This window comes from Callionymus lyra, chromosome 8 (genome assembly GCF_982586985.1).
Source record: "Callionymus lyra chromosome 8, fCalLyr1.hap1.1, whole genome shotgun sequence".
Taxonomy (NCBI): domain Eukaryota; kingdom Metazoa; phylum Chordata; class Actinopteri; order Syngnathiformes; family Callionymidae; genus Callionymus; species Callionymus lyra.
Genome location: NC_141825.1, coordinates 15,947,607 through 15,961,296, shown reverse-complemented (window position 1 = coordinate 15,961,296; position 13,690 = coordinate 15,947,607). Strand labels below are relative to the sequence as shown.

The 13,690-nt window shown below is 38.2% G+C and overlaps 2 protein-coding genes across 3 annotated transcripts in view; both read right to left on the bottom strand.

Annotated features, from left to right (window-relative positions):
* Window positions 1-7,706, bottom strand: part of LOC148073819 (insulin-like growth factor 1 receptor) — an 83,337-nt gene extending 75,631 nt beyond the window's left edge. The window contains exon 1 of the mRNA XM_087797975.1: window positions 7,422-7,706. Within this exon, the coding sequence (XP_087654101.1) occupies window positions 7,422-7,515 (94 nt within the window). The 5' untranslated portion in view covers window positions 7,516-7,706. The remainder of the gene's footprint in view (window positions 1-7,421) is intronic.
* Window positions 7,707-13,037: 5,331 nt separating this feature from the next.
* The window catches only part of LOC148073818 (cilia- and flagella-associated protein 161-like), a 5,134-nt gene continuing 4,481 nt past the window's right edge, over window positions 13,038-13,690 (bottom strand). For both annotated transcript variants that reach the window (XM_087796922.1, XM_087796921.1), the window contains exons 7-8: window positions 13,607-13,680; window positions 13,038-13,530 (exon numbers count right to left, since the gene is read on the bottom strand). In XM_087796922.1, the coding sequence (XP_087653048.1) occupies window positions 13,278-13,530; window positions 13,607-13,680 (327 nt within the window). In that variant the 3' untranslated portion in view covers window positions 13,038-13,277. The remainder of the gene's footprint in view (window positions 13,531-13,606; window positions 13,681-13,690) is intronic.

Sequence of the window (13,690 nt, the reverse complement as noted above, 5' to 3'; positions counted from 1 at the left end):
GCTGCACTCACGCGCCATCAAGCTGCATGTCTTCTTTGTTTCATTGAGAATTTTCTTCCAGGTCCTCCAGCCGCCAGAGCGGCAGGGAGGAGGGGTGGAGACGCCCCAATACAAAGACTAATTTGTTTGTTAGCAAAGAGAAACGCTGGGCTCCACTTCCTGATGAGGGCATTAATAAAATGGGGGGGTTGGCCGGAGATACTGTGAGAGAGAGAGAGAGAGAGATGCAGGTCGGTGTTCAGAGACCAACACGACGTAGAGGAGGTTGAAACGGATACAATGAAGGTTTTATTGTTTTAAAATGGATAAATAAACGTCTCGTCTTTCAATCCTAAAGGTATACATTTGCATGTAACCGCGTTTTGCAACCCAGACAAAAGACAAATTTACACTTTACACACAACCTGATGCTTTAATCCCTCAACGACTTCCTGTCTGGAAAGACTTAGAATGTTAAAAGCAAACTTTGAGCAACGGCTCGTGACCAGAGACACACTCTACTGAAATGAATAAATAAGTAAGTAAGTAATGGTTATTTGTAAGTGCCTGTTTAATGTTATTGACAGTTTAAATGTTACAACATTCTTTCATGAGTATAAATGATACATTAGTGATTCTTTTGGAGACAAATTAATTTGTCATTTTCTTGAGATTGTTAAATCATATGTAATTAATTGATCCAAGTAATAGATTTTTTTTTAATCTCATCAATTTATTGCTGCAAAAATCCATAAACTACTTTAATTAATACTGGGAAGATACAAATATAAAAATAATGAGGAAAAAAAGTGTCTTTTTTAAGTATTTGAACCAGCAGGGGTTGAAAATTGTCTAAATGATTAAAACATTAACATCCTTCTATTAAACAAAACAAAGAATTCTTACTAAACAACATGTAAAACCTGTTTTTATTTTCACTTACTTTAATCAGTTTTGGATGGTCAAGGGACTAGAATAACAATGTTTTTTTGTATCACCTATAATCTTAATTTGGCACTTTTGTTCTACTCTGAAGTGATAATACAAGTTGTTTGGCGTTAATATTTGTAGCCATTTTAAGTATGTTTTATGTGCGTTTAGCGCATTTCAGTTTGATGTGCAAGATATCTGCAATTTCATTAGAAATAGACGTCAAAACCAGTCAATTTCAGGGTTAAAATGTTGTGCTGTAAAATGGAAAGTGAGTAAATAATGTAGAAGATTCTAAAGCTTGCTTATGAAACTATGACTGAAGTCCGACATCTATCCAGAGACACTTGGGTACAGATGGAAAATGGACAATTTACCATAATAAAAAAAACAAGAGTTAAGTAAAACCACTCTTTACATCTCATGATTCTGCTCAGCACACACTCTTACAATCTATTCTTGCGGTTCCCCCCAAAAAACCTCTTGTTTGACTAACAAACATACAGAACAAAAAAGAAACCCTCCTCCCATTGTTCGTGAATCCCTTCGTCTGCTCATTAGGAATGTTAAGCGCCAGGAATTCCAATCATTTCCTTAGAAAATGCCCGAGTAGGACGGCGCCTGCAGGGCTTCCGATCCCTACTGGTCAATCCATGTGTTGTGAGGACAACAAGCTCAATGAGGTTTAGATTGCTGCGCCGCGACCACGTCCACCGGTGAGTGATGTGGATCTCCGGGAGTCCGTGGAGGGGGATCAGCCCGGCGTGCATGTGTCCGACTCTCTTTGCTCTTCGCGCTGCTGAGTAAACACGCATATCTCTGCGCCGTAATGGGATCCATCAGCTCGTGTTTATGATTGATAAACCTTGCCCTGGCCTTCCGCCGACACGTCTCCGCACAAACACGCGTGTGCGAAGTCACAAAGAGACCCTCTTTGTCGGTCTGTGGCAAATTACGGAAAGGTCAAGGGTCAAAATTGAGGATATAAGCTCATACGGTAAACATGCGTCAACAAACTGCACCTGTGTTAGGAATCAGCGTGAGACATATTTTAAACTTTCATTTAAAAAAAAAAAAACAATTCGGTTTGTTTGTCTTCGCCACATTTTACGACACAATAGAATTTCCAATAGGAATTTGTAACGGCAACAAAAGATGGGAATTCCGCTTATCTAGTCGTTAAAATACACTTTATGGTTTAACTAGAGTCAGTTTTTCTACAAAGAGTTAACACGGTGTGGAGGTCCCACTGGTACAACTGGTCTTGAAGATAAAATCAAGTCTAACTACACGCTTGTAATCATAAACTCTTCTTCAGGTGCTGAAATGACAACACATACTCCACCTCCTACCTTATACTTACATTGCTAATCACTTTTTTAAAAATTGCCGTTAATCGATATTCAAGTGCACAGAACTGTATTTTTTCTGCCTTTCAAATAAAATATAACTTTTATCATAGTTTTCTATCTGCATTTCAACAAAGTGTGTTTAGGAAATAAAATAATAAAACAAATTTATTTGAAATTAACACCGCTAATTAAACTTAGTCCACTAGATGGCAACAGTCGTTATGTCCTCCGCAGCTGAGGGACAAGGAAATCACTCGAGATCCTGACGATGACTGAGGACGAGAGGATACAGTCAACTCCAGCAGCCTTTAAAGCCGATTTCTGGCCATATTTTGGTTTCACACCAGTTGAAGTCGAGAGCCACGCGGCCTGTGAATTCTGCGAGGCCAGAGTCAAGTACTCGGATAATAGTACAAATAAACCCTTTTTCCTACAGCACCGCAAAAATTCATGGTGGTTTCCTAAAGTTTACGATACATAAATATGTACAAAATGAGTTGTTGTTTTTTAAAACATACTAAAAGACACGAGTATGTATTCACATGTGCAGAGATAAATAGTAATATCTAAATAAATAAAAATGTTTTTTCCTAACAGCTAACTAACAACATAATCAACGTTTATTTACGTCTTTAATTATCTTGCCTAAATGTTATATTATTCATTGGTTTGCAAGTTCATTCCTGTGTTCCATCCTGAATCTCTACTCAAAACACTGTTGGTCAATAACTTAACGTGAGCTTCACTTCATTCTTAATAAATACATAACATCTTTGCAGCCTTTTCTAAATTGTTGTTGTGCGAGAAGTAACTTTTAAAACACTACCGCTGTAATATACGCTGTATTCTAAACCAAAACAATCACCAAAAGGAAGATAATGTGTGTAGTTGGAGGCGGTCACAGTGCGGTCATGTTCCCTTGCACCTGCCACATCAACTGCTTCTAATCCTCGGCATACTGGAAGTCATCTGACCAGCGGACGGGTGGGCGACTTCCCCTCAGCGGACCGGACTTCAAACGCAGAGGCTCAGATGTCAACTAAACAGTAACACTACACTGCGTCGCCCTCGCAAAGATTCACAACAGTAGTGTATATCAAGCCTCCGCCGTTACTTGAACGACAAATAAAGAGACAGAGAGTCTATTGTTGAGGAGTTGATGCTCGGCTCTGACCTCACCTACACAGGAAAACCTTTGGGGCCTAATTACGCATTGAAATGAGATGGTGATTATTTTATTGACTTCCTGCGCCGGTTGTAATATAAAAATCATTTGCTGGAGCGTTTCCAAAATTACCACCGCAGTTGTTTTTGTTTACCACCGAGGCCAGACATGTGCTTCGGATTTGTTAAAAGCAGCTCAACAACCGATATCTGAACTATGGTCACAAATGTATAGAAATAAAGTGACTGTGAAACAAGTTTTATCTACAAATGTTGTCAAAGAATAACACTTAGAAGTTTAATTACCTACATTATGTTATTTTCATTTTATATTTTCACTGCCAGTAGTAAACATTCTTTATTTTTATTCACATTAATATTCACAGCCACAGTTAGCATAAATCGTATTAGCCAACCTAGAATTAACAGGCTAAGCCAGAAAGCTATAAGTATCTAAATATTATAACAAAAAACTATTTTTTACTAAAGTAAGATTTGAGACCAAAAGTCTAGTGAATTGTAATGTTTGTATCTTTCACACAGCAGTTAGCTTATCACAGTAGCTTACGTGCAAAAGTCGCTATGCTACAAGCTATTAGCTTAGCCATGTTGCTATTGGTGTAAGTAAGTAAGAAAGTAAGTAATTTGTATTTATATAGTGCTTTTCCAGACCAGGGTCACAAAGCGCTTAAACAATCAAAATAATACTCAATAAAATATATACTAAAAGGTCAAGATAACACGAAGAAACAACGCAGGGGTTCCTGTTTGTATCTAAATACATGATATAAATAATATGATAGTTTAAAAAGAGATTTAATTGGTGTGTATAGGCATTAAAAGTAGTATTGCTAAGTAGCTGGGTTACTTATTTAGCTTATAATTGACACATTCTATTTTAAAGCAGGAAATTTAAAGTCTAACAGCGTGTAGATAATGTCTATAACTGTAAACATTGTTTAAAATTGACATTTCTTTTTAGAAATACATCCATTTTTTATTCCACTTCATATTTTAAAAGGGATAATAATGTAAAGAAAGCTTTTAGCGTCATCATGTGAATCTATTTCTTGTAAATAAGCAAGAGACATCCCTGTATGCATCTTACATTCACAATGATGCACAAGCGCTCCAATATTCCACAGGCCATTAAACCCACGGTTCATGATGCTAACGTGCAAGTCGTTGCATCGAGATGGATGGATCAATCCGAGGGAAAAGGACACTTGAAATAAAGTGTTTAATTAAGCATTGTAAAGCTCAGCTGGCAGCGTGGAAGGGCTGCAGGAGAGTGTTTGACTCTAGCCCAGTGACACACTTTCATATCCATCCACGGGGGCACGCCACTGACTCACAACTGTCACGCCAAGTCCTGCTGCAGTATATGTGGGGAGTTGCACAACAACAAAGTCACGCGCTGCGATCGTCCGACTCACGATCGGTGCCGCGACGCAAGTGGGCGCTACGTCCACGGCTCTCTGTGTGTGGAGGGGGAAGGTGGGCCGCATCATCGCACCGCAAGATGGACACCTTACACAAGACTGACAGCAGTCACGGAAGGGAAAGATGGAGGGGAAAGTGGCGGATTTTCTTCCCTGTTTTTTTTTTTATTTTATCTCACTCCCTTTGTGAGGAATTTACCAGGTCATTGTCGTGTCCTGGTGTAGCCGGACAGATGTGCGTCTGTACTTGCACGACCCCTGTGCCAACCATGTCAAAACCTATTTATAACTCATCGCGGCAGTGCCAAGTGCTGACGTAACACTGGTATATTTCAGTTAAACAAATGCGTTCCTCTCTTGGACACACACGAAATTCAGCAGTGAACTTTCATTTATGATAGTTCTAGAACTAAAAAAAAAAAAAAGATCATTTTGGTGCTTCCAGATAAAGTTGTGTTCTCCTCATTGAAGCAAACACCCAGTGATAAAACCCAGAGAAGCCCACCCCCCGGTCTTGAGATCCACCGTGGTCTTTGTCTCTCGACTCTTTGTTCTGATGTTTAAAAACACTAAAGAATGTCAAGATCTAAGAGCGGCCACTTGTCTCGCAGCCCCCAGCGGCGTCTATGGGTGTCTCACCAGCTCGGGAGGGTGTGAAGAAACACACACCCCGGTGCTGTTGTGTTGGGACCACTGATCGATTTGAATGCTAATAGGGGTCACTCTCATGTGTCCCTACCAAGACAAGTGGTCGCCACCTTCCCACACAACCCTTTAGGAGAAGAACCAAATGTAGGCGCGGAAGTCATCGCAACAAAACATCTAAAAGATACACAAACCAATGCGGTTACCAAAACAACAAGTGAGAGCTGAACCTTTTTATGTTTGTGTCAGTGTGTCCCTCAATGGTTCTCACTACTCTTAAAACATGCCAGATAAACACATTTATGCAGACAAACTACTATTTTATCTGTATTGTTTTTGATTGTTAAAGCACTTTGTGACCCTGGTCTAGAAAGGCACTTTACAAATGACGGTTACTTACTAACTTACATTTATTTGACTCAAAATCAATAATTTTCCTATAAATAGCTTCACAATAGTCGATAGCTATTGCCAAAAACATACGACTCATATTAAATGAGAAAAAGCAACTTTTGAAGAATGTTAACATCTTTGATTTGTGAGAATTCCAAGAATGCATTTAATAAAACATTTTTTATTTAAATTGTTAAATATCTTCAATATTGTGAAAAATCCCCAAAAAACAGATAACAAAACAATCAGTCAACACTAGGGTGACACTTGAAGGACTGTTTAAAAGCATTTTCCAAGTGATATTATTATTATTTTTGAATTTGACATTCATAGTTTTCTAGTATTCAAGTACTTCGATTAGAAAATAATTTGCTTTAATCATAGAATATCTAATTGTTGACAATAAATGCGGTTTAATTTAGCATAAAGCAACAATGTATAATTTTACACATAAACAATCACAAACTTTAAATTATAACTTGTTTATTTCATAGATATACACATTGTGTTATTTGAAATACTATTGAAGGCTAGCTAGGCAGCTACTAATCCTATCCCCATGTTGTTCAACAACTAATTACATAACTGCGTCCTTGTTCGTAAACAATTTAAATAAAGTTAGAGTGAAGTTGAGAAAACTTTATTTGTACATAAACCGTGAACAAATTGACATAAATGCAAGAGGAAGGTTCAAATACATCTTTAACCGAATATTGCGATTTATTTTAGATATTATTGAGTCTTTATGTAACTTCACCACATAAATGAAAGCATAATCGCATTTTGAAGTATTATATCATTTAATTTAATGTTCTGAACGAATAGGGTAAATCATTTAATGACATTAATTCGTACATAACAATCTCATGTGGTGTTTTTCTCATCTTAAATGTGTTTTTATGACGTTTAAAATAATCTCTAGTGAAGTATTAATTTCTAACGCAGTTCTCTCCTCGAACTGTCACAGTTATAACACATTATTTTAAGGTATTTACTAGAAAAGATGAGCTCGTCTCGTCAGATTGGTGCGGTTCGTGCCCACCAACGCAACACTATACTCTAGATGCAAAATGGCCACATGGTCGTAGCAACCTTCAAGCTCGGAGAGCTGCTTCATCACCTCGTTCCTGGGGTTCATCCTCGACTAAACACGGCTACGACTAGTATTTTTAGGGTCCATTTCTTTGTTGGAATTTCTCCATTTAACCCGATTTCATACGAATAATGTCGAGAAAACAACGTCTCGTGTGTTGCGTTCACGTAATCCTGGCACACATGGTCCTCCTTCGTCTGCTACGACTTGTTTTTTTTTATAATGAAAATAAATATCGATTTGATATAAATACATGTTTTTTTTAATCCAAATACAATCAGTATTTTTATTTTATTTTAATGGTGCAGTGGAATAAAACGAGGCTCGTGCTTCGTCGATGCTAACACGTAAAGCTACGTCGTTTATTGGCACGTAAATAGAATTGAAGAAAATAGAGAAAATATTGAAAATAAAAACACTTACTCCCTGCTCTTGTGGGCCACACGCCAACGGTGAAGACAGTCAGCAACACACCCCAAAACAAGGTCGGTACGTGGGGTCCCATATTCCTGAACATTATTCCACAAAAAAATACACAAATAAAACGTAAAAAAAAAAAAATGTCCGTTGGAGGGTAAACAACGAATCCTACAGCAGGCGTGTCAATCCAAAAAAATATATAAATTAATATTTAAAAAAAAAAAAGGTCACCACAGGTGATTCCTGTGAGATGTTTTGCTATTCCTGCCCGACACAAGATGCTCTGACGTGGGCACAGAGAGCGCTGACTGCACTGGATGAAAGATGGTAATCCCCATCTTCAGTCTCCATCTCTGGAAGCAGGCCTTACTGACGGTCAAGGAAGGAGATGGAGGCTCCACAACAAAATAAAAAAAGAATAAACGATGGACAGCAAGCCTTTTTTAGAGAACGAACAACATGGTCCACGGCCGGTGTGGGAGCACCCCCCCGTGTGAGAACGTGAGAGGGGGGTCCAAAAGAAAACAGATCCACACAAGGGGTGGTGGCCGGGGAGGATGAAAATGAACGAAAAAAAAAACGTCAAACCGTCCGCATTCAGAGTCGGCGTTCCAATGGATTTTTTTTTTTCCCCGGCGTCCTTAATCGAAAGAAAAAAAAACCCTAGACTTGTGCCACGCAACAGAGAGGGATCTCCACAGCGAGACGACCTGGGCCAGGGTGGGAGGGAGACCACGTCCGTGGAGTCGCGCCACCAAAAAAAAAAAACGTTGTTTTCTCTCTTCTTTTTTTTTTTTTTCACTCGATCCTTGTGGAGGGGAGGAAAAAAAAAACGTGGTGATACGGACGAGAATATCACCCCACGTTTGCGTGTACGATCCAGAGGCTGGAAGATTTTAAAAATAAAAAAAAAGCTCCGGGGGTCTCGGGCGAAAAAGGCAGGCGGCAAGTCCTCGCTGCTCCGTGGAATCTGTGCTGTAAACAAGAGTCGCGTCTCTCGCTCACACAGTGCAGCGGATAAGGTGGCCGGGGGGGACGCGCGGGAAACACGGAGTGGATCGACGGGAGCTTCAACGCGAGACGCGAATATTGGAGGATATTCAAGCGTCAGGAGTACAAATCTGAATCAGACGACAATACGGGTTTATTGTCAGATATAGGACATGGACAATATTTTTGGAATAGTTGAAAAAATGGGTGGAGGTCGTTCCATGGACACTCTTGTACATGAGTGGAGGAAGAGTGAGATGGTAATAATAAAAAAAAAGAGTTAAGCCAAAAGGAAAGGCCTTAACATATTCACTTGAGGATAAGTCAACATATACGATACGACTGTATAGTTCCTCCTCCCTATTGGACGTGATCAGAACAATTGGGAGTCACTTAGGATCCATTCTGGTCCGTGCTGTGGTTCCACATCAGACCTGGGCAAAGTGCAGCCCGTGGGCCACATGACTGTATTTATGTGGCCCTCGTAATGTCAAAGTATGATCATGTATAAATGGTTCTAATGCATTAACAAATGTATTTTGTATTTATTATTCATTTCAACATAACACTTGTTAACTTTTTCTGTGTTTTTTTTTTAATCCCTTGTAAGGAAATGACAACTTTTCTGTAATCAATCATCTATATTTCACACACATTTCAAAAAGTCACTTGATCAACTGATAATCTTTCATATTTAATTCATATTAAATAATCCCTTTCTTGCATTGCATTCACTTAAACTAAACTCAGGTTCACAACTCAGAGGCCGAGGTCACAAAGCCTTGCACACACAGAAAGATTAAACAATCCCAGACTCCCAGCAAATCTGTGGACACCTGTTTGAGAATTCACACTGAAAGACACAACAGTCCAGCACGCAGCTGGGAAAAAACTTAAACTATCCATGTGTCTGTCCTTCATTCCACCACCACGTACGAGGCTGGGGAGGGGTCGGTTCATCGGAACACAAAAACCCCTAATACCCTCAAAAACGTTTTTTTAAGTTAGTTGAAGAAATGTTTTGAAAAAAAATTGTATATACAAGAATACAATTGCATTTTATTAATCTTAATATATGTCATGGCTTAATGACGAATGTCCTTTTTTTTTAAGGGATCTTTTCATTTTTCTTTTTGCTTGACGGCCCCTAACAACATTCACTGAATTTAAAGTGGCCCTTGAACAATTATAATTGCCCACCCCTGATCTACATCAATTTCTCCTTGAAGATTGTCCCATGAACCCTGCAGAGAAAACAGAAGTCGTCCATTTTAATTCTCATATAGAAATCCATATATGTGCCAAATAAAAAGACAGGGAAACCAGCTTAGAATAGATTGATAACCAAACAAATGTAAAGGAATTCTTACAAGGCGTCTGGTTGCTGTGCTGTCCAATCTTTAACATGCTAATCTTAGTGGTGACATAAAGGCTTTATTTTATCGACAGGATTCCCAGTGACAGGAACATGTGTGCTAGATTATGAGATCTCAGGAATCGATCACGGCTTTGTGCGGATGAAGCAAAAAGCAGATGCGCTACATTGATGTCTTGCAGATGCATGATGTTGTCTCCTTGTTGGCCTGATGTCGCTGTATAACCTTCAGACCTCGTTTCCTTTTTTTCATGTGTCAGAAGGCAGACATGGTGGTCCCTATATTAGGGTGTTTTTATGTATTTATTTTTTTATGGACGTAAAAGGGGGCTACAGGGGTCTTGAGTTCTGGTTCATGATGGTAGGATCTTGCAGTGCTTTTGTTCTAAAGAGATTAAATTCTCATGATAGGTCGCACTGATGTTCTTTTGGAGGATAGACAAGCGGGTATAAAACTGATATATCGATGGAGCTTTAAAATCTGTTGTGTTTCTTTGTGTATGTGAGAAGCACAAAGTTACAATGCAACACAACTTGATGAAATGAAATAATAATTGCGATCAGAACAGTCCTGGGACCATAAACAATGAGACATGGACACATCTTTGTGCCTTTGATCGCTAAAGAACATGGAATTAAGAAAATATGTACCTAAAAACAAAGAAAAACAAAGAAAAACATATGTATAAGTACAAGCAGATGTTGTCAATGGTCAATCAGAAGTAATGAGGAGTTTGTTTATCCTACCACTGACACCGTATTTATATAAATATATAAGAGAGACAATAATACACATCTGTATGTATTTAAAAAAAACTACAGAAAAAAACATTTTGACTTTAAAAAGCTTTAATCAAACCGGACAAGTTCTAGTTATTCATCTTCTGCTATTATTTCTTTGTATTTTCCTTGAAGGGAATTCCATATTTTTTTCTGAAGTATACATGTTATGTAAACTGCTTGTTTCAGGCTAACAGAAGAACAAAGTCATTTCCGGTTGTTTTTTTGGAATTCCTTGAGGCTTAAAATCACAAATGATTGTCTTAATATTTACATATAGTTTGAGTCATGCAACACTTCAAACAAGAAGCACATTCGAGGAGAGAGACAAACAGCAGTTTCTCAACTGGGTTTTAATAAGTAACGTTTTGTTGTTCATTGATGGATGATTTACGGGATTCTTCATTGTTCCAGATTAAAAAAAATACCTTGTTTTTTTTATTCAAAAACAAAAGCAAATACTTGACTCTAAACCGCCACTTTAGTCATCATTTCAAAGGACTTGAGCGCGTTGCATGTATGGAATAAATATCCTCAGCATTTATTTGCTATTAAGAAAGTAATTCATTGAACTTTATAAGGTTAAACTTCAATAACACTTCTGTTATGCGAACTCTCCTCACGAGCTCTGGAAAGAAAAGAAAACATGGCCTGGATCAGCGGTGAAGCGGAGTCGACAAATTGAACTCATTGTTTTATTTTTTTGGTTTTGTTTTGTTTTTATTACGATGTATCAGACGACTTTGTGTATTTATTATTGGTCTTGATTTACGATGACACGTAAAAAAAATAAAAATAAAGTGTGGCTGGATGTAAAGCTTTTATCCATTACTAAGCCGTTGTGTTTTGTTGTTTGAATTTTGAGAAATCCATTGAAACCTTAACTACAATTGCACTAAGAATGTTAAATAATACACCTTTCAAATTAACTATTTTACTCACCAGTGGGCGAGTGTAAGGCTCTTGAACATGTGATCGTTTGACATGTCTCCCTCGTCTGTCCACAACGTGTAATAGCAGCTCCATTTATTACAAAAATATACAAATATACTGTATATTAAGTATCATATCAGGATAATGTATGTCAGACTAGTAATAATTTAGGTATTTAAGCTTTAAATAAAATGATTGGACGATATTAATAATGGACGAAGTGGAATAACGTATTTTATTTAATTATAGAGTTTATATTGAGGTTTTTTTTCCTTTCTTTTTGTAGAACCAAGAATGTGACCAAGTTTTTATAATGTTGACTCCATTTCAAGAACGTTATTCTTCTCTCTCCCGTTAAAACCTATTAGATTATCTAAACAAACCTGTCGTGCACATGTGGAAAAGATTCCAGTTTGTTTTATTCACTAACAAACACAACTTTTTACCAGCGATCCCGGTCGTAATTCATGTTTCCTCCTGCACAGGATATGAAAACCTCTGCTCAAAGAATGTTTCCCATCTGGTCCAAATTCATCCAAACTGAAAAACAACCTTCATTTTTAGTTATCATTTAATTTGCTTGAGATATAAACTGGTAAGATAGATTACCATGTGTCTTTCATAGATAATGATGAGTGTTTTTGTTTATGTTTTGTAGGAAAGAAAAGCTATTTTGCTGTTGAATGTATTCAATGTGAAGATTAAATGTACAACATTAATTGTGTGAAGCATGTCAAGAGTGACCACATCCAGCAGAAAACATGTTCAACTTTCTTGATATTCCTCTTTGCTCAGCATTTGTATTAAGCATGTTTATTGTTCTCTCTGAGCTGCTGGGGTCAGCGCTGATGGTCGGCGAAATTAAATCAGTTGTCACATGACCTGTGTTGTATTGTGAATGTGCTGATGCCAAAAAAAAAGCCATAATAAAGTCAAAGTAGCAACAATGCTAGCATGTCACAGAGGTGATTCGCAAGTTAGCATCGCAAGCAGGTTTTGAGACAAACAGCTGTTTACATCCAAACGTCACAGTACTGATCAGCTTTTCTAAGACCATGGTTCTCAGTGGAAAAAAGGTGGAATATCCTAAGCGAACTGGAGATAAGATTGTTTCTGTTTTATTTTCACGAGTGAAGGAGGAATAGAACGTCTTTAATCATGTGAAGATCTCCCTCTATGATTCCTGCTCCTTCTTTTACTAATGGAAACAAGTTTTTGTTCGTCCAATACTAAAAAACAAAATTTGTTTTACCTCAGGGTCTCGCTTATAGACGTGAAGTTAGAAGGTTTCCATCTCTTCTGAGTTCTTCTGTAAAAGCAATTATGTTGTGTATTTATATTGATCTATTTTCTGCTTCGTATTGACACTCGAAAAGCGCTATATAAATATTACTTACTTACTTACTTACTCTCTTAAAACAATGCTTTGAAGATTGAACATATTTGAGTTTGGCTCCCTCTATTGTTGAGAAACTGTAATTGCACTCTCACAGTAAGAAAGTAAGTCATTTTTATTTATATAGTCCATTCGTGCATTTTTTTTAAAGATTGTTTTATTGGTTGTCTCTTTCTGAAAGCTTCAAAAAGTACATTCACAACTTTAGCCTGTGATAGAAATGATCGCAACTGCCGTCTCCGACCTAATGCCGTAAAGCAGCAAGATGGCCTCCTGGGGGGTAACCAAGGCCAACTGCATGAAACTTAAAGAACCAAACCTCAAGTCTTCAAGGTTTGTGGTGTGTTTTATGGGTTTTATGTCAAGAAGACATTGTGTTGGATATTTAGTCTTGTTTCTGTGGCAGTTTCGAGGCGTCTTCGTTGTTACCCTCCTTAATGTTTCTCAGGTCGCACTCCTGCCTGCATTGCTCGATGTTCTCCATCCCGGCGGCCACCGACAGTGTGCGGCTGAAAAACAGCAGTCCCTCGCCCGAGGGGTCGCCCGTGCACACGATCCAGTGGTTGTTGTCGCGCTCGGTCCTGTGGCAGTCTAAGAAAGTGTTGGCGCTCACCTCAAATTCGTTGCCATAGATGGTCCTGGAAAGAAGAGAGAAAAAAAAAACCCCTTAGAAGCAGAACTTTGAGTGAAAGACTTTCTGTGAGTTTGAAGTACGCCTGGACAAAGTTCCCCAGGACAGCCAGCGCCTGGTTAGTCTTGCAGTGGACTATCACCACCCTCACGTTGGCCTGCAAACAA